This window comes from Ornithodoros turicata, chromosome 1, assembly GCF_037126465.1.
Source record: "Ornithodoros turicata isolate Travis chromosome 1, ASM3712646v1, whole genome shotgun sequence".
Lineage (NCBI taxonomy): Eukaryota > Metazoa > Arthropoda > Arachnida > Ixodida > Argasidae > Ornithodoros > Ornithodoros turicata.
In genome coordinates, this window is record NC_088201.1 from 102,497,557 (window position 1) to 102,523,731 (window position 26,175).

The 26,175-nt window shown below is 45.3% G+C and overlaps 2 protein-coding genes across 2 annotated transcripts in view; both read right to left on the bottom strand.

The window, feature by feature from the left end:
• Positions 1 to 1,109: 1,109 nt before the first annotated feature.
• On the bottom strand, positions 1,110 to 1,718 carry LOC135380755 (uncharacterized protein K02A2.6-like). The gene has a single exon (XM_064612516.1). The coding sequence runs from the start codon at positions 1,716 to 1,718 to the stop codon at positions 1,110 to 1,112; it is 609 nt and encodes a 202-aa protein (XP_064468586.1).
• Positions 1,719 to 10,971: 9,253 nt separating this feature from the next.
• LOC135367177 (BEN domain-containing protein 5-like) overlaps positions 10,972 to 26,175 on the bottom strand; it is a 46,551-nt gene continuing 31,347 nt past the window's right edge. Inside the window, exon 7 of the mRNA XM_064600324.1 lies at positions 10,972 to 12,040. Coding sequence (XP_064456394.1) covers positions 11,925 to 12,040 — 116 coding nt within the window. The 3' untranslated portion in view covers positions 10,972 to 11,924. The remainder of the gene's footprint in view (positions 12,041 to 26,175) is intronic.

The following is a 26,175-nucleotide window of genomic DNA, read 5'->3' on the forward strand; positions in this document are numbered from 1 at the left end:
AAAGGGATGTGACCTTCGGTCCTATTTTTCTTTCCAGAGGATGCAGCGAACACGTGCCCATTTGTGGAACCCAACCCTCCCCTACCGATTTGTTTCGGTTTCAGTCTGTCCACCAATGTCATGATAACATTTCTCGGGTAGAGGTCTATAGGCACCACATACCAGGATGTGTTGTCCGCACAATCCGGAATATTTTCCATCCATCACAGGCTACTTCACTTGAAAGGTGTTGTAAGGTTTGTTTTTTGTTGCACAACTTTTTATTTGTATATAAAAATGTGTTTCATGTACATCATGCAAAATTTCAATGCTTGGGCACTTCGTCATAAGCATCACAACTTCGTTGGTATTCTGAAGGAAGCTGCTCTCAGTATCCATTCCACCAAGCGGAAGGAGGTTGTCAACGTGATAAGCGAAGGCATTCCATCCATGTCATTGTGGCTGTGGCAAATTCTTGCGTTGTGGCCTGATGGCAGGCAACCCAAGAAGACACAACTATTCCCCAGTTGAGCAGAGAAATGCAAAAAAAAAAAACTTTATTCCAGAAGCTTGGCGTTAAAAAGCATCCAAAACGGAAGCAGCACACGCCCCCATCTTACCTGACGCAACCGATCATATTAGTTGTAGGCAAGCGAACAAGAGATAACGGCACGTATCACACATCCCCCTTTCTTTGGAATATGAGAAATGCAGTCTGCGATTCAAGTGCGTAAACCTGTTACCTCACATGCATATAAACAAAACGATCAGATCCTAAGTCTCTTGGGGACTCTAACACAGCGACCACTCCTTGTGTCCTGGTAAGAAGTGTCTGAACAAACGCTTCTGTTTCCTTGAGTCACAGATGCCGGCACAGGTGAGGTTCGTTGGCCTGTCTTCCACGACGTCAGATGACACAGGTGTAGTAGATGTCACTTGTACTTCTGAGGCCGTTGAACATTGCTGACGATCCACTGGCACGTTACTTGACACAGGGATCGCATTGTCGGTTCCGTCCGTCACTCTTTTCCTTCTGTGATACGGGATGAGGTGGGCTCAATTTCGTCACACCTTTCCCTGGTTTGTTGAAACCCAAAACGATCGCGGTGTGCCAGCCTTGCGTTGAATACTCACTTGACGTTTAAACGTTTAAGGTCGATTGTCCATACATCATCTCCAACATCTACCAGCGGTAGCAGTCGAACCACATATCGAGCATTATACCAAGTTGCTTGCTTGAGTTTCAGCATCTCCTCTTGAGTCTTCACTTCTTTGGGGTCAGGGGTCTTTGGAAGAACGTTCTCGCAGGGAACGGGAATGGGCGTGCGAAGCTTGCGACCCATTGACAGCTCCGATGGAGAATAGCCGTTAGGCAGAGGAAACAACCGGTATGCAAGGAGGGACTCATGGGGGTCACTTGTCTTCTTGAAAGAATTCTTAACGATCTTTACAGCAGCTTCTGCGGGGCCATTACTTTGAGGATAATGAGGACTCGATGTAATGTGAGTAAATCTGCTGGTGTCCACAAATTTCTTTAACTCTGAAGCCTGAGATCCTGAGAACTGGGGTCTGTTATCCGATATGACCACCTCTTGGATGCCATGGCAAGCGAAGACGAACTTGCACAGTTCAATCACCACATTTGAGGATGGGCTTTGAAGAAGAGCAATTTCAGGAAACCACGAGTAATAATACGTTGTGATCAGCCACCATCGTCGTTTGATGAAGAAAACATCCATGGTGAGTTTTTGCCAAGGTCTCTGGGGGAGGTCAGTAGAAAGCAGTGGTTGCTTCCTGTTTATGCCGTGCTCCGTACATGTGGTGCAGGACCTTATAAAGCAATTGATGTCCCGTCCTATAGCAGGCTACCAGACACTGCCCTCACCTTGGCTTTGCACTTCACTATTCCTTGATGTCCTTTATGTATTTACACCAGGACACATCGTTGGTATAATGATGGCACGATGATGCGATTCTTGTACATCAGCAAGAAATTTTCGAAGGCGATATCTTTTTCGTCCCAATATGTCAACTTCTGAGTTCAAGTCACGACATGCTGGCCATCCCGCAGTGCTAAGCCTATCAGCGTTCTGCAGGTTTTATCTTCGTTCTGTTTCTTGGCAATACCGCATTTACTCAATTGCAAGACGAGTTTTTTTTCCAAAAAAGCTAGTGCCGAAAATCGGGGTCGTCTTGGAATCGAAACTATGTGATTTCCGCGACACGTTTCGAGCGGGCGAGAGGACGGGGTAGGTGAGTCATGGGAGAAAAGGAGAGGGGGAAAGGAGACGCAGTGAGAACGGAGTTTGGTGCCACGTGATTCGCTTAATTCGCTCTCTCCTTTCCTCGCGCTTTTGTTCGCAGTGCATTTGACTCCCGTGCCAGGCCTCCACAGCTCCCCGCATTTGCGGCAGTAGAAAAATAAAATCACGTCACAGTCACGTGGTATTACATCGTCAGGCATCATGACGGATGCCGATTGGCCAAAGGAGGATGCGCGCTCCGGGATTGGTTGATAAAGTTTCGAAATATCTGAGAGCTCACTTTTCGCGGGCAGTCTGGGCAGTCGGCCAGGCGGCCAGCTCCAAGCAAGGTCGCTGCTTCTCCGCGGCTCGCCGATGTCGGTTGACCACAACGTCCAAAGAGGAAGTGTACGCACGGGTTTGTTCGTGAGCTATAGTGACTCTGGCCATGTACTGATCTCCGGTAAAGTGTCAACCTACGGACATTCTTGCCGGGTCGGAACTGGAATGCTTGGTGAGCTGACGCCTGAGGAACACTTTCGAGCGCTGTCACATTTTCAAATACAGTGACTAAGAAGAGAGTGTTCGTAACGACAAAAGTATTTCCCGTGACTGTGTGACCTACGATGCATCGCCAGAATGAGAAGAAGATGCTCATCTGTGAAACGCACGCACTCGTGGACTTCGCTCGCCTCCAGAAGTAGACTGTATGTGTGATTTGCAAGTTCGAACTTGGTCTGGTTGCTGTCTATTCAAGGAACGAAACGTCCTGTACGCACGGTGATTATATGAGTCAAACATTTGAGTTTATACGTTGCATCAATAAATATGTATTTCGCCTATCAAAAATGTCTTAGTTATTTTGGAATAACGGGCGCCAGGTATGAAAACCAGTAGAAGTCAATGGCAGCCAGGACAGGCCGAAAGCCGAGCCAAACTGAGAGGTTGCTGATTGGTTGGCTGCTAGGCATCACGACGCATTTTCATTGGTCGTATGTCCAGTGTTGCCTGAATTATCTCAAACTATGGGCTCTATGGGGAGCTGTGGGCGCCTGCCCGTGCTTTCGTCAGTTTCCTTTCGTTTTTGGTGCACGTGCAACGTAGTAACTAATGTTTCCTGAGTGATGGCTCCAAAGCGGACGTTCTACTCAGCAGTCTTCAAACGGAAAGTGATAGAAGTGGCCGAAGCTACCAACAACAACGTTGCGAGAGGAAGACGCTTCGGAGTTTCAGAGGCCAACGTGCGCAAGTGGCTGGGACAACGCAACGAAATATTCAACTGCTCAGGAACGCGGAAGACTTTCGGTGGCCCGAGGTCCGGACGGCAGTCCGATATCGAGAGGGCTGTTGTCGACTACATCAGGCAACTCCGGAGCAAGTGTGTCACAGTAACAGCAGAGCTCGTCAACTGGCACGTGAGAAGAACATCCCACCGTCGGACTTCAAAGCCAGCAGGTGTTGATTCCAGAAATTTATGAAAAGGTCAGGATTCTCGTTAAGAAGGAGAACATCCGTGTGCCAGCGGTTACCGGCTCACTTAGAAGAAAAGCTTCGAGAATTTCAACGGTATGTTATCAGACTTCGAAGGGAGCACTGCTACCCGTTCGGGCAAATCGGGAACGGCAACCAAACCCCGGTTTGGTTCGACATGCCGTCGAACGTCACAGTGGAAGAAACGGGAGCGAAAGAGGTTAAAGTTCGCACAACAGGATGTGAGAAACAAAGAGTTACAGTAATGCTGTCCTGCACCGCGGACGGTCATAAGCTCCCTCTGTACATCCTTTTTGCAAGAAAGACCCTCCCGAAAAAGGAGCAGTTCCCGCCTGGTGCTGTAATAAGATGTAATGCGAAAGGTTGGATGACCTCCGAGCTCTCCGACAACTGGCTGAAGACTGTGTGGTTCCGCCGCCCAGGCAGCTTACTGTGCCGCCGTTCGATGTTGGTTGTTGATGCCTTCAAGGGGCACACTGGTGATCACAGCAAGGAGATCGTACGGCAGAACGGCACTGACCTCGTAGTGATCCCAGGGGGCATGACTTCACAAATTCAACCTCTGGACGTTGGAATCAACAAGCCGTTTAAGGACCAACTCCGGAAACTGTACAATGAGTGGATGGAATGTGGCGACCAACAGTTCACGCCAACTGGACGTCTGAAGCGTGCTTCGCTCAGCCAGGTGGCAATGTGGATTATGGACGCGTGGAGGGTGATACCAGCTGTCATCGTAGCCCGCGCGTTTAAGAAGTGTGGTATTTCGAATGCAATGGACGGTACTGAGGATGACGCACTTTGGGATGATTCTGACAAGGAAACCAGTGACGTTTCTGAGAATGATGAAATGCCAGAATAAAGTGCTTGTCAATACCCCTCATTTTTCTTTTTTTCCCCCAATTTATGAGGCTGTAGTCCGGGGGTCGTCTTGCAATCGGCGGCGTCTTGTATTCGAGTAAATATGGTAACCTTGAGGCTTGCCAAAGTGAAGGGAAGCGTTTCTTCTGAATGTACCCTTGAACGTCTTCCTCGAGCATAGAAGGTTGCGTTGATCTGATTGGGTTTCTTAATAGCACATGAGCAGCGATGAGCTCCTTACGTATGCAAGCTTACAGACGTACGCGACTGTATACGAATACCCCATCAAACGCATCATCGTGTGTTGCATACGAGACGTTTAAGTCATACAGGAACTTGGTCCTCAGAAGGACGACGAGAGGTTTGTGGTCTGTTTCCAGATGAAATAGTTTACCTATAAGGTACCCCTGGAACTTTTCGCAAGCCCAAGTGAGTACCGAGCCTTCCTTTTCAATTTGAGCATACCGCCTCTCAGTTTCAGTGAGAGTTTTTGATGCGTAAGCAATGACAACCGTTGAGCCATCGTCCCGCTTTTGTAGAACAACCGCCCTAGGCCGTACGAGGATGCAGCTGCAGAGACTACGATCTCCCATGTGATGTCGTAAATTCCCAAAACAGGGGATGATGACAGAATATCTTTCCATCAAGCGAAAGGCTCCTGTTGGGGCTTACCTCACACGAATTCTTGTTTGCTGCTTAACATGAAGAAAAAAGGTGACGAGGTTTGTGGTCTGTTTCCAGATGAAATAGTTTACCTATAAGGTACCCCTGGAACTTTTCGCAAGCCCAAGTGAGTACCGAGCCTTCCTTTTCAATTTGAGCATACCGCCTCTCAGTTTCAGTGAGAGCTTTTGATGCGTAAGCAATGACAACCGTTGAGCCATCGTCCCGCTTTTGTAGAACAACCACCCTAGGCCGTACGAGGATGCAGCTGCAGAGACTACGATCTCCCATGTGATGTCGTAAATTCCCAAAACAGGGGATGATGACAGAATATCTTTCCATCAAGCGAAAGGCTCCTGTTGGGGCTTACCTCACACGAATTCTTGTTTGCTGCTTAACATGAAGAAAAAAGGTGACGAGGTCGGCCATGCGTGGTACAAAGTAGGTAGCCAAGCCAAGGAGGTATCTCAGTTCTACTTTTGACGTTGGCGGTGACATGTTCCTAGCAGTGTCGAGTGCTCTTTAATTAGGGCATATTCCTCCTTTCGAAATGGTGTTGCCCAGGAAATCAACCATTTCGACACCAAAGTGCACTTTTCTGAGTTCAGTATCATTCCCATTTCACTTAGACGGTCCAGAACTGCACGAAGTCCTGCGTCGTGAACATGACGGTCCCAGCCAAAAATGAGCACATAGTCCATGTGGCGAATCTCTCCTTCAATCCCCTCCAAAACGTCAATCATGCTTCGAAATGCTTGGGTGCTGACAAAATTCCGAGCAGCAGTCAGCTAAAGGAAAACCGCGCAAAAGGAGTTATGAAAGTGGAGAGGAGGCGACTGTAGCTGCTCATCTGCCCAAATCATGAATTAACATCGATCTTCGAGAACACCTTTGCTCTTGATGATCTTCCCAATTTGTGTTCCACCGAAGGAATAGGGTACCACTCTCTCAGGACAGAACGGTTGAGCTCTTTGAGATCAACACAAATATGCAGTTTGCCGTGACTCTTGGGTACCACGACCATTGGAGTGCACCACTGCATCGGCTCCATAGCATTCCATAGCCATAAAGCCACTCCATGAAGCCATAGCATTCCATGTTTTGCAGCTCCTCGTGCACTTTCGTATACTTTCGTACAATGGTAAAAGAACCCGCCTTGGCGACGTTACAGTGAAAGGGGAAGCTCCAGGCTTTACGCGAAGGCAGCTGTCACCCCGTAGAATCTTGAGGCCTTGAAAGAGCTGTGGATACTCCTTCCTCGGATGCACAGGAGTTGTCTTCACGTATTGACCAGAGCTAGCAGTTGAAACTTTGCTATTGCAGGTTTACCTGGGAGATTTCTCTTCAAACTCTGGACTATAAAGACATTCTGGTCAGACTGGATGCCTTTGCTAGCCAACGGAAGAGTAGTCATCCCCAACACGTCCAGTGGCTTTCCACCTGGTTCGCAGAGTATCCAACAAGGTTCTGGTAAAACTACCTCTCAGAAGTGTGGGGTGAATGCTGTCTCCGAGAGCACGGATTCGTTCTCTCCAGTGTCAGTCTGGAAAGGTAGTGAAACTCCATTTACCAAGATGCTGATGTCCCAACATGACGACTTGACAGACGATGATGCGGCTCACAGGAACCCTTGTACTGCAGACATATTCGTATTAGATCGACAAACTCTGGTGAAGTGTCCTTTCTTGTGGCAAATTGCCTCCTTCGCTGGACATGAACTTCTGGGGTGAGAAGAGCATCCACACGAAACATACGTTTGCTGCGTGCCGCTGGTGCTTTTACGACTGAGCGACGTGAAGCGGTGCATCGGCTGGCTCAGCCAACATGAAGTTCTGTTGGTTGCAGCTTTACCTTGTCTGACAGCGACGTTGACCATTGCAAGGTTACCCGTGACGGGATGAATGTTGACCAGCTGTTGTCTAACTACCTCGTGTTGGCTGCTGTTGCCAATGCTTTCTCCCACGCTAGTGGTGGGTCAAGCTGCAATTTCTCCTAAAGCCGTTTGTCACGCAGACCGACGACAAAACGATCATGCAGTAAATCAAACGTTAGTCTCTCGACAGGAAGAGCCGTTTCCAGCAAAAAAATTATGGGGGTTCGAGAAATTTCACAGTCCCTATAAGGCACTAAAAATAAAAAATTGCGAAAAATTGCTCAAACGTTTTTCAAACCATATTGCCTGTTGTAATGCCATAGTTCTGTGTGTAAGTCTGTGTGTGGAGAAATCCACCCTCTTCAGAATTCTTTCAAAACATATGTATGTAAACAAATTTGTGAAGTTTGAAACATACTAAGGTTTTCGTGTTTACTGGAAACTTTGACCCCGCATAGACAGAGAGTGGCTCAATGTTTCTGAGTGAAATTTTGGGAAATGTCTATTCATAGCCCAGGGTACCCACGATAATATTTTGGTCCCAATGTGTGAAGAAATGAGCGGGACCGTTGCATCATGTGATCATTAGACCAGACACCGTTGGACTTCGGTCCACAATGCGAGGCAACCTGTTATTCCATTTCATCAATTACCGCCAACAATAGGGTAGAAGTATCACACCTGGCAATGAGAATCCCCACTCATCATCATTCAAATATAAAGTTGTTCTGGTGTGGAACGACCCAGCTGGGACACCACAGCTATTTTCCTCTTCTTTCTGCCATATAAAGCACTGCAGCTTCAATGACGACACTGCTGGCATTAGAATGAATGATTTATTAAATTTTTGCTCTTCCTTATATAGAGAGTTATACAGCTGTAACAAAGCTACTTATGATTGCTACAGACCAATACAGTGAAAGCTCCTTAACACACATTGTTAATTCGAACCCTTTGCTTGTCTTGCTGCAATCCATAGAATCTCATGTACAAAAAAATATCTCGCTAAGGGGCAGTTTCATTTTAAATCGAACAAGGCGCAGAAGTTGGGTCTTTTGATTGTGACGAAAAAAATATATGTTGAATGGGACCTCGGGCGATGTAAAACGCGCCCTACACTAAACTCGTTCAGACATTAATATCTGAGGTGGAGAGGAGGAAAGATCTGAGACTCTTTCGGGCGCTTCTGTCGACACCATATTTGAGCGCTTCAGGAGCCGTTCATTTTCATCGTAAAGGGTAAATTCTTTTTGGGGTGAGAGACAGGGTACTAGTGCCTGCGCCACGTTGTTCTTGCCGCCGTGTGATGCGTAGTTAATTTCCAGAAAAATCGTAAACTCTGCGTGTGTGTCAAAAAATCCCACAATTTCCGGTCACCTACCACCATAAGTATTTCTTCCACTGAAGTGAAATTAGTATCACTCGATAGATCGCGCAACGCCCTTTCGTGTGGTATGTTTTTTATGTATACCGATCTGGGTATTACGTGATTTGGAAGCGTTCAAATGCACAAGGTAAGCGGTTTTACGCAAATTTTGGCCGCAGATATCTCAAAAATGCCATCTTCGATTTTAATAATTTTCAGCACATGAGTAGCTTCACCCCGCTTGTTTCTAATGGCGGAGAGACATTTTTACTTTTTTGCGTCTGGGAAGAGGAGCGATTTTCTCCCTGCTGCAATGTTTACGACACGCACGGCTCTCACGTGCCGCTACGCAATCTAATGCGCCACACGTGCGCATCAAAGAACATCACGAAATAGTGTGTCACGCTGAGCTCAGACACGATACACAGCTAAGTCCACTCTATAATATCCATTTGGTGTGCCTAGTTGCAAAACAGCTATGCAGCACCGAAAAGGGTCTCAAGTACATGGGAAAACTGATCTCTGTCAGATCTGCCTGAAATCAATACAGCCAAAGCCGTCTGTCTGAAACAGGAATCGGCGAAGTTCACACACTCTTGTGGCCTGTCCTTTGGATTTGGGACATGCAATAAAACATGTTTTGCTCGCAGCTTAGCTTGGCCGGTCCTGGCTACCGCTGATTTCTAGGAATAGTAGCTTTCATATCCACCATACAGTTATTCCGTGATTCAAAAAACAAGTACAAAATATGTGTCAACAAACAAATTTATTTGAGTCATCATATACTAACACAACCGCCTGTGCAGACTGGCACACATACATGCACTGAACGTACAGCGTCCGTTGCGAAGCGCTTCTGAGCAACAAAGTTAAACCGTTGACCCTTGCCGTTCACCCTTTCAAAACACAGCCTTTTACCAACAACGACCAACTTTCACTTTCACATACTTGCCCACAATCACATGATGAACACGTCCTTTCCTTGCCGGCTATACACCAAACAAAACATCACGCTGCTTCATGAATCCTATTTTCTTGTCACTGCAATGCAAAAATAACGGCGCTCGAACATGTTTCTGGAGTCAGAATTCACGACAACATTGCAGTTTTAAATACAGTTGGCTGTTCGTAGACTGATGCTTGTATCGAGAAACAGTACAACACGATCATAAATGGATTAATTAATATTATAGAGTGGACATAGCTGTGTATAGTGTCTAAGCTCAGCATGACACACTATTTCGTGGTGTTCTTAGACTGATGCTTGTATCGAGAAACAGGACAACACGATCATAAATGGATTAATTAATATTATAGAGTGGACATCGCTGTGTATAGTGTCTAAGCTCAGCATGACACACTATTTCGTGGTGTTCTTAGACTGATGCTTGTATCGAGAAACAGTACAACACGATCATAAGAAATGGATTAATTAATATTATAGAGTGGGCATAGCTGTGTATAGTGCCTAAGCTCAGCGTGGCACACTATTTCGTGGTGTTCTTAGACTGATGCTTGTATCGAGAAACAGTACAACACGATCATAAGAAATGGATTAATTAATATTATAGAGTGGGCATAGCTGTGTATAGTGTCTAAGCTCAGCATGACAGACCATTTCGTGGTGTTCTTAGACTGATACTTGTATCGAGAAACAGTACAACACGACCATAAGAAATGGATTAATTAATATTATAGAGTGGACATAGCTGTGTATAGTGCCTAAGCTCAGCGTGGCACACTATTTCGTGGTGTTCTTTGATGCGCACGTGTGGCACATTAAAGTGCGTAGCGGCGCGTGCGAACCGTGCGTGTCGTAAACATTGCCTCAGGAAAAAAATCGCTCCTCTTCTCAAACGCAAAAAAGTAAAAATGCCTTTCCGCCATTAGAAAGAAGCGGGGTGAAGCTACTGATGTGCCGAAAATTATTAAAATCGAAGATGGCATTTTTGAGATATCTGCGGCCAAAATTTCCGTATTATCGCATACCTTGCACATTTGAACGCATCCAAATTACATAATACCCATATCGACATACATAAAAAACATATCACACGAAAGGGCGCTGCACGATCTATCGAGTGGTACTAATTTCACTTCAGTGGGAGAAATACTTACGGTGGTACGTGACCGCAAATTGTGAGATTTTTTGACACACATGCCGAGTTTACGATTTTTCTAGAAATTAACTACGCGTCACACAGCTGCAAGAACAACGTGGCGCAGAGACTAGTACCCTGTCTCTCACCCCAAAAAGAATTTACCCTTCACGATCAAAATGAACGCCTCCTGAAGCACTCAAATACGGTGTCGACAGAAGCACTTGTAAGAGTCTCCAATCTTTCCTCCTCTCCACCTCAGATATCGATGCCTGCACGAGCCTGGTGTAGGGCGCGTTATACATCGCCAGAGGTCCCATTCAACATATATTTTTTTCGTCACAATCAAAAGACCCAACTTCTGCGCATCGTTCGATTTAAAATGAAACTGCCCTAAGGTATCAGCTAATGTATCGATAATTTGAACTGTGTGCTGCCCTTTGTAGATGCAATAAGCTGACGCTGGTATTTTTCTCGACCAAGCGATAGACGGCGCGCCACTACCAGAGAACTGCGCGACCCATATTTGCTGCTGGCCAAGAAACAATTTCTCCCACACAGCTTTTCTTCACCCTTCTCGCCAGCTGCCACGGCAACTCACGAAACTGCGATAACGTCCGAACTTCCCCTTCCAAATTTTTGTCTTGCAATTGTGAACTGCTTTTGCTACCAACCCCAGAGCACAGAAGGTCGTTTAAGGAGGGATATGCAGGGTGTTGCAATAGGTACATGGATTTGGGTGGCGGTCTGTGGACAGGAGACGATGAGGGTGACAACGAGGAAACTATATAGTGTGGGCATCCGAATTGTAGGTGATGATGATGATGATGATTGGATTTTTCTGGTGCAAAAGCAACAAGGGCCATAGAGCGGAAGACTGTGGTAGTGAATGTAAAAATTTGGTTAAAAACGATGGGGTTTTAAATGATTAGGTTAAAAAAAATGCAAAATGTAACATAAACGTGTCTGTATAACTTAGGAGACAGAAAATTATGGCGCACCTAGAAACCCACTATCCCTGAAAAAGCTAAAAGTTCTTGAAGGAGGTCCGAGTTGTAGGTGATGGACTAACGGAAATGTTGTGTGCCTTTTCTTCATCTTCAAAGACTGCCAAAACACATGCACACGTTGGAGCAAAAGCTCGTGGCAATAATTTTCAAGGCAAAAAACAGATTACTATAACTATTTTTTTTTTCTTTTCAACAACAGAACTGTCGGACTTACTTGTGCAACATACAAGCTTTGATTCGTCTCAACATTTTTTTAGCATCCTCGTAAAGTTCAAATTAGCAAGCTTAGTTTAAAAAATGCTGTCTACTTTGACAGAACAAGATGGGAGTGAACAGTGATGCTCACTTCCCTCTATTCATGTCTGACAGAAAGTTTCCCAAATGCTTGTTAACTTGTGCAAGTCGTGAGGAGTCTTCTTCAGAGCGCCGATTTCTCCTGATGTATTCTTTTAATGCAGCTGTAAGAAAAAGTAGAATAGCATTTCATCAGTTTACTGTACACAAGCTGTAACAGTCCAGCATATGTAGTACAGGGAATTATATATGTCCTGACTGCAGTGGTGGGCAGTACTTGAAGAACCAAGTACAGTAAACCTCCGATAACTCGAAGTCGTTAAAAACGGAAAAAATTTCGAGATAAGCGAGGTTTCCAGATAAGCGAACAGCAAAAATTATGTTGCCACGATGTTACCACAATGCACTATGTTATGAAACGTAAAAAAAAAAAGCTTTACTACAGTAATAGGGCTCGTAAACAATTCAGAAGCCATTTATTTTTTAACATCATCTGAGACGGAATAACTCCATATTAGCAATCTGCTTGGCATTCGCGTCTGGGAACAAGAAAGCATCTTGTCAAGGGCATTTTTTTCCATGTATCCATCTGAACCTGATGCTCTAGAGAATCGGAGCACATTCTTCTTCCTTGCCCACACTACCATCCCTTCTGAACCGCACTCTCAAGGTTTCTTGGTCAGCTGGACTCTCACCCCTTCTCGCTCCCAAAATTGCTTGGCCCGTGGCCGAATCCAGCCCCTCAGCCCTCTCCGCTCAAAGCTCTTTTGGCCTTTTTGGACACCATACGACTTCGATCCGTATTGTGAAGGGAGTCATTATTTCATTCACCACATCACCGCCAGCAATGGGGCAGAGTATCGCCCCTGGCAATGAAACTCCCTATTCATCATCTTTAAATGAAGTTGTTGGTGATGATGATGCTTTTTGCTTATCTCTATGAACAGGTTTTTAATGCAATTGCATTACTGGGCTCCCTCCTTGGAAATTCCTGTGGTCCGCGCTGAAAACAACGCTCAGACGATAGGTGACATCACAGGTACCATGAGCGCGGAGGCATTTATGGCAGGGTACGTGAAACATATATGGATCCAGTTGGTACATAACTTGTAAACATGACAAGGACACACATGGACAGGAATGGAACACGCATTTAGCATCCTGCGCTTGAACGCCGTACTTGACGTCCACTCAGGTTATCTCTAATTCCAGTGAGGTCAACATCAGACAAGTGGTTTGAAACCCCACGCATAAACAAGGAAACAGAATGATGTATCAGCTCTCCTACTGCTGTATTACTCAAAAAACACAAAATCTCTTATCGACTGGTTTGGTAGATGGCGGGTTGCATTATCACAAAAAAGGTTCATTTGTGCTACATCCTTACTGCAGTAAAAGTTAAAAGCGCGACTTGTTCCATTCCATTCCTGTCCGTCTGTGTCTTTGTTGTTGCATTTACCAGCTATTCAACGTGACTCCTCCCCTTCTCCCGTGTACAGCTCTTCATGTGGAGGGACCACGGCTGCCTGCCAGCCATAGGTCGGCATTGTGCTAAGAATTCATTCAACATCACATCATGGTCAGTTTTCCGCAAAGCCCATCACATCACATCACCGTCATAAACTATCACATCACGAGCCCGTAACTCAACTTCAACCTCAGAATTCATCACTTCATAACCCATCATTCAATTTCAACTTCAGAATTCATCACATCATAACCCATCATTCAACTTGAGAAACCATCATCAGAATTCAACTTCAGATCCCATCGCGGTTTTGAAGTTGAATTCCTATGATGGGTTCTGAAGTCGGTGATGGATTTTGAAGTTGAAGTTTGTGATGGGGCTCTGAAGTTGAATTCCTATGATGGGTTCTGAAGTCAGTGATGGATTTTGAAGTTGAAGTCTGTGATGGGGCTTTGAAGTTGAATTCCTATGATGGGTGCTGAAGTCGGTGATGGGGTTTTTGAAGTTGAACTCCAACAAAGGCCTACGTGGAGTGTGCCCGGCTGCAGGATTACGACGCTAGCGTCCTGCTCGCCTGTGTTTGCGTGGGTTTCCTGGTAGTGGCAGCAAAAGCTTAAGCGAAGGAAGGGTATGCTGTTTGGAGGGCGCGGTCAGCCTGCGCTCGGTTGGATGTGGAAGCAGGGTTTACCAATGAGGGAGGAAAGGGAGGGATGCCACGTTTGACCTCCGCTGTCGCATGCGAACAGCGGAAGGTGTATTGCTTGCGCGGTAGTTGTTGCACAATATTGCGCCCGTTGTTGACAGATAAGTGAGCGCATAGCACACTGCGCGTTCATGTGGCTTCGGATGACCGCTGATGGGGTTTTGAAGTTGAATACCAACGAAGGCCTACGTTGGTGTGCCCGGCTGCTCGCTGCTGGAGGATTATGACGTTGGCGTCTTCCTCGCCCCTGTTAGCGTGGATTTCCTGGTAGTGGCGGCGAAAGCGTAAGCGGAGGAGGGGTATGCTGTTTGGAGGGTGCGGTCGCCTTGCTCTGGGTTGGGCTTGGAAGCAGGGTGCACCAAGAAAGGAGGAAAGGGAGGGATGCAACGTTTGACCTCCGCTGTCGCATGTGAACGGCAGCGGGAGGTATGTTGCTTAGGCGGTAGGGTTGTTGCACAATGTTGCGCCCGTTGTTGACAGCGAAGTGAGCGCATAACACATTGCAGGTTCATGTGGCTTCGTACGACATCCTTGCCTGCCGGAACATTGAACGTTCACAGGACTTCGTACGATCGCCGTGTCTGCCGGTACATTGCACGATCATGTGGCTTCGTACGTCTGGCTTTTCCGCCATGCCATTTTTCACTCGTGACACGGGGGTATCTTCGGCTATTAGCTTCGGCATCGGAGTACATCGTGGCCAGCCACTCAGTATTACATGAGTTCTTGTGACATGATGCTTACTGACACTGGAAAAAGCCGTCATGAACGAATTCAGCGACCTGTAATCACCTTCGCTGGACATATGTTTTTACTCTAATTCTTTCATGCAATACACCAGTGGTTTATCCGGAATCCCAAGCAGGGTCATGGTCATTGTTACAGCTACGTGATAACTAACAGCTTTACACGTATAATTACCGACATGTCATTACAGCTGAAACGGCAAGCCCCCTTTTTTGCAAGGGGTGTCGCCAAACTTTTTTCTTTGGGGTGGGGGGTGTCACAGGGATGTATGATGGTGTCGATAAATCACTGACACCAAAAACTGAGAATCTCTCCTCGGAGAAGTGTAACCCATTGTATTGTTTTTCCTCCGAGGAGGGTATATACGGACGAACACTAAGTGAATTCTTAACTACCGAGGCGTTTGGACACATGTAATACACACAGAATGTGAGGCGCAAATTGAAGTGAAGACTGCAAGGAGCTCGGAAGACCACCAACTTACAGTCCGTGAAACAGTTTCTTTTCCTCTCTCACATTCTCTAAATAAATATGTGTCGACACAGTTTACAACAATTCCCACTCTTACCTGTTTTTATTTGATATTTGAAACAACCTCTCATCATAATCACTTGAGTGTAGTGTTAGTCACTTTTTGAGGTAACTTCGCAAAAGTATCATGAGCAAAGTTAGAAATTTCTATTTCGCTTCACGTCCAAGCAGGCAGAACGCATAATGCGGGCTCCTTTCTTTTTATTTTGCTGCTGAAAAATCCGACGACAGTGACCCCGCCTCTTGCACGTGCGCGGCGCCAGCAGCCTGTCTGCTCCGTCTTGTTGCAGCGTGATGTACTGGATGTACGCAAACGCAATTCCGACGTGCTTCTGAGTTAGGTCGCACCAGAGCGTTCGTTTGGAGTGCGTGGAGTGCATTTTTTTACGGGGAAGGTGATAAGGCCACTGGCAAGGTTCTATGAAATGTGCGCGGAAAATGGGAACTCGCAGAACTTGGAATTCCAATTCTCACTTTGTGCCCAATTGACAAGGTATATTCGGAACTCGGCTCCCAACTTAATTTCGGCATAGTAGCAAGAACTTTCATTTCTCACTTAATTTCATTTTGATAACTTGAAGGTTGTAACTGCATTACATATTTAGCTTAATGACGTAACTCGTAACTAGCAACTTTTGGGTGGTAATTAACTTCCCCGCCTCTGCTGAAATGTACTTTATTGGCGATAAATATCTAAGAAATATCAGCTGCATGCTCTGATGGAACACTTGTGTCCGATGGGTGCATGCAGAACACATAATTCCCCAAAACATGACCTATGCACCTCAGATAAATAAGAGACCTATAGTGACCTCTCTGTATTAAATTTAAAACAAAAGACGTCTACAAAAACAATGCCAGCCCGATCTTGTCGTATTTGGATCCCAATCACACAAAGGAAAAATAAGCAATCTAAGAAGACACAAAATAAGCCTAATAAAACACACTTCGTCAGCACGACAGCAATCTACTGTCGCCTAGTAAAACGCGCGTACGCGACCGAAGGCAGAGGCTCAAATCCAAACCCATCCAATATACATATATACGCACATTATAGCTGTAGGCGAGCAAATGAGTCAAACAGAACCGCAACGTGCAGACCGCGCGACCGCAGAATGCCAAATCGCATCTCGATCTAATCTACCGCTCACATTCGCAACATGCAGTTGCCCCCGGCTACATGACATTGCCCTCCGCGCCCAACTACGCCAGAGAGTAACGCGTTCCAAACACTTTCCCTCCCTGCGACCGCCGGTACACAACAAGGGGGGGGGGGGGGGGGAAGTCCGCCAGGCATCTCCAGTGTCAGGCCCATACGCCCACACCAGACACGAACCGCGAAGCGTTTTTTGTTAGCTCGGTGCACTCCAATACACATTTGCCATTCACTCCGCACGCGTTCGCACAAGTAACAGTCACGACACGTGAAGGTCAGACATCGACTAAACATTGTCGGCTTCAAAACCTATTATGAGGGCTTCGAAACCTATCCGTCATCTTCAAAATCTATCGCGCAGACTTCAGCTTCAAAACCCATCCCGCTGACTTTCCCTTAAAAACCATTGTGCTGACTTCAAAACCCAACACACGGACTTCGACTTCCAAACCCACACGCTGACTTCAACTTCAAAACCCATCACGCGGACTTCAACTTCAAATCCCACCACACTGACTTCAATTTCAAAACCCATCACGCGGACTTCAACTTCAAATCCCGTCACACAGACTTCAACTTCAAAACCCATCACGCGGACTTCAACTTCAAAACCCATCACGCGGACTTCAACTTCAAAACCCATCATAGCCCTTCATTCAACTTCAACTTCACTTCACATCATTCTCTATGAGGTGATGGTGAATGAAGTCGGTGAAGGCCATCATGAATGAATTCGCCGACCTATGCTGCCAGCACACCACAGTTTCAAATCACGCGACTGCATGACTGTGAGATAAGGAGTGCCTAGTAAAGCACAGCACCGGATCTGCTTGGCGAGGTTATCAGGAGACAGCTGTGGGCACTTTTAATGCTCCATTTACTACATCTTGGAAGCGAAACTACCAAGGCTGGAAAGCGACGTCTTGCTTTGTGATGGCGTCGGCCTGCTTACATGAACAAACGGTTGTTCCCAGAGCTTCCCGTATGTTGGTCATCGTTGTCCATGATGCGTTGCAATAAATCCAGTTAGGCCTGTTGTCATCCCCACATGTCTCATGTGAATACTTCAGATCATTCAAATCAATGGCTCCCAAAATATGAAGCAAAAAAAATTTTGTGTGATTTATGCATAGGGCCTTCTGTTTTAGGGTCAAACCCCTCAGATTTGCATCGCCATCACTTCGGGTAAAACCCGAAAAACCCTGAAAAAAAAGCTTGCTAAAAAACTTGACGCACTGAAACGTACCGATTCTGTAAAGCATATCAGCATATCAAAGCATATCATACATATAGTTTTTATGCAATGGTACGAACCACTTGAACAAACTGTTCAGATTAACAAACTTAATAGTAATTTAATGTAATTAGTATAACATTTCAACATAAATAATTTTCATTCTAACAAACTGCTGTCCCACTGAAATTTCAGTGTTGCAAATGCCATCCAACCGCCCTACTGGAATCCATCATGCATATCTGGAACGACGTCCCGTGCAGCCAGAACGTAACATTTTTTTTCTTCCCAATATGGTTTCGTATCAGGACGATGAAAACAAGTTTTCATTCCAACCGATCGGGATGTTTCGCTAGTGCATGTAAATACATGCTTTGCACGTTGTGGCTTATTTCGGATGAAAGTACATATTTTGGAAAATTTTCAAGAGCAAGAGCTTAATATTTTATTTTTCATGGGTGGTTTTTCTGCTGGTTTGGGGACGACGTTCTAGACGGAAATTCTGGTCAGAAAATAATATTTTCCAGGTTTCAGTGGGAAAAGGAGTGTGCGTTGTGCACATAACCTGGCCACTGCGTGCAACAAGCAGCTGAGATGCTTACAGGCACGTGGCGACGTGCGAACACGAGCACCATTGCCAAGTGGTGGCAATGCTAGCTGGGTGACTGCTGGTAAGAGCCCTCGAGAACACTCAGCTGCAGAAGAAATCATTAAAATTGATTTCTTAGGCAAATTGAGGCTTTGTATGTATTTGTCCCTATGTTGTTCCAGCCTCAGAACATCAGTTCTTTCATGTACAAAAATCATCGAACCAGCTGCGTGAGAGGAACTGTCACAAAAGCTAAGTATACGAGAGAGTGTTGCATTTGAGGACTATGTTACAGTGTACACTCAACTAGAAACATGTGTGGAACTAAAAGACGACGAGATGATCTCGAGTGTGGAGAAGGGATCGCCGAAGAAGCAGCACCAAAAGTACCTGGCAATGAAGCACTGCAGTGTTTAGAAAAACTTAAAAGTGCATGAATGCCTTGCCATCATTACACAGTTCACCTCATGGGCTATATTATGTACGCAAAAGCAAAAGAGGATTACCTCGTTGTTTCAAAAGTGAATATGATTAATGTATCCATTTGATCTTAAAGAGAGACTTGAACAGGAATTTGAAAAAGTGAGTACAATACAACCACCCCCTCAATACTGAATACATTCATTTCGCGCTAGTAATTCATTCGTAAATGATGACAATGGAAAACTGAAGCAAAGATGCCAAGAGCAGAAACAGAGCTCCATACTACAGCCGTTCATCCAGAGGAGGGTACTGTGACATGACCCTGCATTATCACCTCCCTTGCGTTTCGAAGGGAACAAGAAGGACGTTTCATGTAGTTGCCGTTTCAGTCATATAGCGAATCTCTTGCCTCAAACGCTCATGCAATATATTGAGCTGACCATTATGATGTCCATTCGAACGGGATACAAGCGAGTACGTTTTCGAAAAAATGTGTCCTCACGAGCAGGTCAAATAAAGCAGCACCGGGAAAAGATTCAGGATGACTTCATCAGTGTGTTGCTTTCATTGCCCCCTCACTGCACAGAGGTGAAGCGTTCGCTTTGTAATAAATTAGTTTGAATAAAATCTGCACGCAGTCAAACGCGGCGTTGCAGAAGATATCGAAACCAAGTGAACAAGTGGAACTGAATGAAGAGGACTACTGTGTGGAGTCGTCTGCAACGCCACGTTCGACCATTTTGCCATCTCACGGAAGGCGCTGAACCACAGGTATAGCCGATTGGAAATGTTAGGGAGTGGCATTTGTTTCTATTTACCGTAATTTCACGCCTATAAGCCGCACCGCAGATAAGCCGCAGGACGCGTTTTTTGGGACTTTTTGAAAATTTTCTGGCAGATAAGCCGCACCCGCAGATAAGCCGCGGGCAATATGAGACGACTGATTTGTGCGACAAAGGAGACCATAGAGAAGGCCATAAACCCTGTGGTCCATACTCCGAGATCGGCACAGTGTACAACAGAGGTCAGTTCTGGAGTTCTACCAAGATCGGATTGTGCCCTTGTCGGGTGTCTTTCGTGGGCTGATGGGTCAGTGATCTTCCAGAAGACGTGAATCACTGTCACCACTTTCCTTAAAGCTGCTTGGAGGAATGCACCAGGAAGATCAATCAACTCGAATGTGGACCCGTCCTTGTTACGCACTGTTCGTGCATCGGCAGGCCAGTGCTGTTCCAGAGACACTGACACTTTCCAGAGACCCTTTCGTTAAAATCGACGTATGGGGAAAATACCAGGAAAAAATAGTCATCAGATAAGCCGCACCGGTGGATAAGCCGCAGGGCGCCCGTGAGAAAAAAAAAATCGTGCATAAGCCGCGGCTAATACGCGTGAAAATACGGTACACGATTTATCCCCAGAGAAACGGACCAAGTGGCAGTATCGACATAAAATTTTGGGGCATAGTACGTGCTTAAACACCTACTTTTGCTTCCCGACACCGTTCCTGTTTGTTTTATCCTAGTTACAAACACCGAAGTTTATCTTGGCGAACCCTGTAGTTGGGGTGTGCAAATATTTGAGTTCTCAAATTCACTTAACAATATTCACTCAACAACCTCCAGCTCAATCTTAGTAATGCTATTCTAGCGACCATAGATGTAGTATCCCTGTACACTAATATCCCTTATGATGAAGGACTTTAAAGTGTTGAAGCGTTTCTTTCTTTACATCCTCCCAATATTCTCCACAGCACCGCTATAATTCCTCTCTTACAGTTGGTTCCGACATACAACAACTTTACCTTTTCGGACAGCCATTATGTACAGATCCACAGAGCAGCGATGGGTTTGCGAGTTTCCAAAAATTATGCTAACCTTTTTATGGGCCAATTTGAACATAGAGCACTAGAATCATTTGATATACGTCCCCTAGCATACTATAGATACATCGATGACATATTCATCATCTGGCCTGATGATGAAACGTCTCTAAAACGATTTTTTGAGCATTTTAACTTGCTGCATCATTCAATTAAATTTTCATGTTACTTCTCACACCAATCTGTTAACTTCTTAGACGTAGCCGTCTCAATTAGATCGGGCTCACTTGTTACCGAGCTTTTTAAAAAACCCACAGATCAGCGCCAGTATCTCCATTTTGACAGTTACCACCCCCAGCAACAGAAAAGTAACATAGCTTATGGATAGTTTTTGCGCTTAAAACGTATATCCTCACACCAGGAAGATTTTTCTAAACATGCACGCGATATAACTAAAGACTTCCTAAACCGTCGTTATCCTTCCCCTCTAGTCAGTGATGCCCTCCACAAATTATACTTACAGGAAAGAGATGTCCTACTAGCACCTAAAACTAGAACAGAAAGCCCAAGCTTACTTTTCACCACTCAGTTCCATAAATCTCTCAATAACTGTAAAACAATCCTAAACCGCCATTTAAATCCTTCACGCTGACAGGAAATTGAAGGAAGTTTTCCTGCAGGCATCCACGGTCGCTTTCAAGGAACAGACGAACTTGCGTAACCTACTAGTATCGTCAAAGATTCACCATCAACCCCCAAGCTGTGCTCCATGTGGCAAAACACGATGCCAGACCTGTAAATTTATTGTTCCGTGTACACAGATTGATAGCTACAAAAACAACTTCACTTTTAAAATAAAACACTCTCTTAGCTGTAATTCATATAACGTATGCTACATAATCTTCTGCACCAAATGTCACGTTCAGTATGTCGGAGAAACGTCTAATTCCATGCGGGAACGGTTTTACAGGCACAAAGGAGACATTGTTCATTAACGACCAACCCCGGTTTCCTTGCATTTTAACCTTCCTGAGCACGACTTTAACACACACTTAACGATCGTCATCTTAGAATCTGGCTTTCCTGACAACAACAAATGCAAAAACCGAGAGTCATTTTTAATTGCTAAATTCTAGTCCTTGACACCTCATGGTCTCAATATTTTTTTCTGGCCCACTTTATCATCTTGTTTCCCCGATTTTCCCAAAGGTTCCAAAACATTGCCTGTCTGCTAAACATAAAAACTCTTGACCTGTTTTTCACCTACTGCAGGAGACCATGTGTGTATTGGTCACTTGACCACCTGAAGCAACCCCCTTTCGTATTGTATAATGCACCCCCTTTTTTTAACAGACTCCAGGGCCCTCTGTCTTTAAACGGTGGTACATATACCTTGTGTTCTCAACAGCCATGTCACAATTTCTCCAGATTTTATTTTTCTTTGCTTATTACCGTATTTTCCGGTGTATAAGTCGCATCTTTTTTCTCAAGTTTTTGGCGGTGCGACTTATAGAGCGATGCGACTTATACGCCTCGTGCACAGACTAAAGGTGGCGCTTTGCGCGGCCACGTAGTGGTGGGAAAGCGAACTTTTTGTGTGAGTCGTTCGATATCGAAACCAGTCAATAGTGTATGTGGCGGGCATCATGAACATCGAAATTGTGTGAATCGGTTGTGTAACTTTGTGGATTTCAATCGCTTTGAACTCCGAACGACTACTTTCGGTCCTCAGCGGTCATAAAACTATAAGACATAAGACTATATGCAGAAGCAGGCATGTGAGCATTTTTACAATTCTTTTAGCTTTTCTTCGTGAGCACCGCAATTGCTTATGTTTTCTTTTATACTTTTTCCAGCAACCTTGCAAAGGTTGCACCTACAGCGGATGCAGAATTCTCATTAGCTGAGTTGGAAAAAGCGACAAGGTCCAAGATAGTTGGAAGTTCTTGTCTGAATGGAGAACACACATCACAACATCACTCAACACAATAGAAAATCGAAGGAAGAAAAAGCTACAATGCGAATGGGTCGGGCCCAGTGCAGGGGGGGGGCGTATGCCCTGGGGGCCCCCACCACTGCAATTGTGTCACTGTCTTCTGCAAACGATACGCCTTTAGGTTCTTGCCGAAATATTTTTTTTAGATTGTACCAGAAACGTAATATATAATGAAAACGAAATTGAAATGCTGTTACCAGAACCAGGTAAACGAAAACGAAAACATGCCGTTACCAAAGGCGGATCCAGCATTTTACTGAGGAGGGGGTCCAGCCATGGTCAACATGCTAGATACGCGATCTAGGGTCAATTAAAAACTATAGTTTTTAATATAATATTGCATATAATATAATAAGTGCAGGCAGACCTCACTCATCTTCCTTAAAACATCATAATTCCACCACCACATTTTTAGACAGCTTGATTTTACAGAGCGCATTACTGATTTTTCAGTAAGGAAGTCACGTACGGAACAACAACTAGTACATGAATGACGATGAAATGAGGTGTCTCACCGCAACAATTGTGGTACCATACCTCAGTGCATGTGGGATAATATCCGAGTGGGGTGAAGATGAAAAAGATGAATTGTATACGCCTCGTGCACAGACTAAAGGTGGCGCTTTGCGCGGCCACGTAGTGGTGGGAAAGCGAACTTTTTGTGTGAGTCGTCCGATATCAAAACCAGTCAAAAGTGTATGTGGCGGGCGTCATGAACATCGAAATTGTGTGAATCGGTTGTGTAACTTTGTGGATTTCAATCGCTTTAACTCCGAACGACTACTTTCGGTCCTCAGCGGTCATAAAACTATAAGACATAAGACTATATGCAGAAGCAGGCATGTGAGCATTTTTACAATTCTTTTAGCTTTTCTTCGTAAGCACAACAATTGCTTATGTTTTCTTTTATACTTTTTCCAGCAACCTTGCAAAGGTTGCACCTACAGCGGATGCAGAATTCTCATTAGCTGAGTTGGAAAAAGCGACAAGGTCCAAGCTAGTTGGAAGTTCTTGTCTGAATGGAGAACACACATCACAACATCACTCAACACAACACGAACGATATACGGTCTGATTATGGCAACCAATTAGGCTCACTGGCATAAACGAAGAATCCACGGAGTAGCTTATTTTGTGACGCAAACGGTTGATGGCCGACAATCATCTTCTCCTCATGTCCACTTCGTGTGGATTTGGCGGGAAACTGGAGTGCGGAAACTCTAGTATGTCTCCCGATTTGTTAAAATTGGGAGACATAGTTTTTTTTTTTTAATCAACATTGATGTTAATGAACAATAAAAGCTGCACGCCATTCAATGAGGAACATAAAAGCGATTACATTTGCTGCACCGGTTGTACTGAGCGCAATGCGTCTGTTCCTCCCGTTCCTCTCTCTCTTTTTTGTCCAGTACAGACAAAGCAATGTCTTGCAGATATGTCGGGAAAATGGTACCCGCATTCTTTTATAACAGGATGGATTACAGAGGAGTAAGCAAAGAGGCACTTTACCTTCTGTATTCGTACCAATAAAATAAAGCACACACAAACGCTTTACACTGTGAGCTCACTAGCCTGGCTCCGACCTCACACTCTCTGTACGGGGGGAGGGGGGGGGGGCGTTGGGTGCAGTTCCTAATTCAACCTGGATGCTAGTGCTGGATGCTGGCTAACCTTTGCAGTGGCTTTCATCTTTCGTCATGTTCTTGTTTTCCTATTGTTGGTCACACAGGTTTCACAGTTGTTCTGTCATCCTTTCTATGTCGATGAACCGTATCTCTAGCAGAAGTGGAGTCGTAAAGCCAATGAAACAACGAATGAGAAGGCAGATTTTATCATCTACTAACAGATGAAAAAGGTCTATGCCTCATTTTTCAACAAATGAGGAGAGCGAATGGTAACACTCAGTTGGCTGTGATGTGTTTCGTCAGTTACCCCATCCGCACCCCTGTATTTTTGGGTGCGCAGGAGCCTGGGGGACCATTTTTCTGCCTACACAACCAGGGACCTTTTTGTTTTCATACCCCGCTTTATCATACGTTTTTGTGCACCCAACGACGCAACAGTTTGTGCGGTACGGCACTACCTTTAGCAGCTATCAATTCAGGCGCGGCGTCACCGAAGCAAGGTGACGATTGAACGTGTACGAATAGCCCTCGAAAACGGAGCGGACTCACACAACAAGTTCCTATGACTGCCGCCAGGATTTTCCGTGGCGCAGCGGACGCTTTGCACGAAGCGTATATGAGACTTTTTTTTTGAAATACGGAATTCCCATCGCCATTGACAGCGCGCGCTATATCCCGCTGTGCTACCGCCGTAATAGCGGCTTCCACTTCCAGCATCCCCGTTCACCACGTGGGAACAACAAACGCCACCCTGCACTTCAGTGGAGTCAGGTTCCCAACATGGCGCCAGCTGGTATCCGGAGGAGTTATGATGCGAAGTTTAAGTTATCGGTTGTTGATTACGCAGTCGAGCATGGCAACCGGACTGTCGGGAGGCACTTCGTCGTTAGTGAAAAGTTGCAGTGAAATGAAAAATCAAGTCCAAGAACTGTGTTCCCGTAATCATCCCTGGAAGGATGACAAAAATGCTTCAGCCCTTGGTCATATCTGTCAATCGGAGTTTTAAAGCCGTTCTGCGACGTTTGTGGGAGTCGTGGATGACTGAAGGTGAACACAGTTTCACGAAGACGGAACGCACGAGACACCCGTCGTTTGGCGAGGTAGCAAAGTGGGTGAGCGAGGCGTGGAACGAAGTTTCCGTAAATACAATTACGGCTAGATTTAGAAAGGCGGGACTTATCACTTGTGACGATGACTTGGAGTGATGCGGATGTGCCGTGTGAGCTTCCACCCGAGATTGCCCAAATGCTGATTAGCAACTCGGAGGACGAGTCCTTTGACGGCTTTTAGCTAGTAGTTCTTGTATATAATAAAACGTGTGCGTCTTATACAAAGGTGAGACTTATATACGATTCTCTGCGCTAAATTGTGCATTTTTGGGGGGATGCGACTTATACAAAGGTGCGACCTATAGTCCGGAAAATACGGTACTTTTTCTTTCCTTATTTTTTTTACCCATTTTAAGAATGTACCACTTTGGATTCAAATCCTGCAGGTGCAGCTGAGAAATAACTTTTTTCTTTTACTAACATCACGCAAACATGTCAATTGCCATTTTTTAAAGGTAATAATCATCTATTTGTGCAAAAAAATTCACTAAAATTTGACAAACAACAGCTAAAGAAAAGACTCCACCTGTTCGATTCGAACCCACATTCTCCAGTCGCCATAAGGTTGCTTGTGGGTGGAGCTACTCAGCTGCTATATGTGTACGCGAACTTGACACTGCTCGTAAGACGTTGATTCAAGTTGCTTCAAGCTGCTGGGAAAACTTGCCCCGTGTGAACGCCGGCCCAGAAAGTGTGGTTCAGGAAGGTCGGTAGTGTGGGCAATGAAGAAGAATACACTCTAGATCTTTTATATCAATGCAGTGACAGCATCTGGGAGAGCCAACCTGTCTCAAGCAGTAATGCCACTGAGCTGTAACAGCCACATCGAGTCGCATCCGATGACCTAGTGCAGCGTCTTGACGAGAGGTGTTTCCTGGCATGCTGAAAGCGAGCATTGG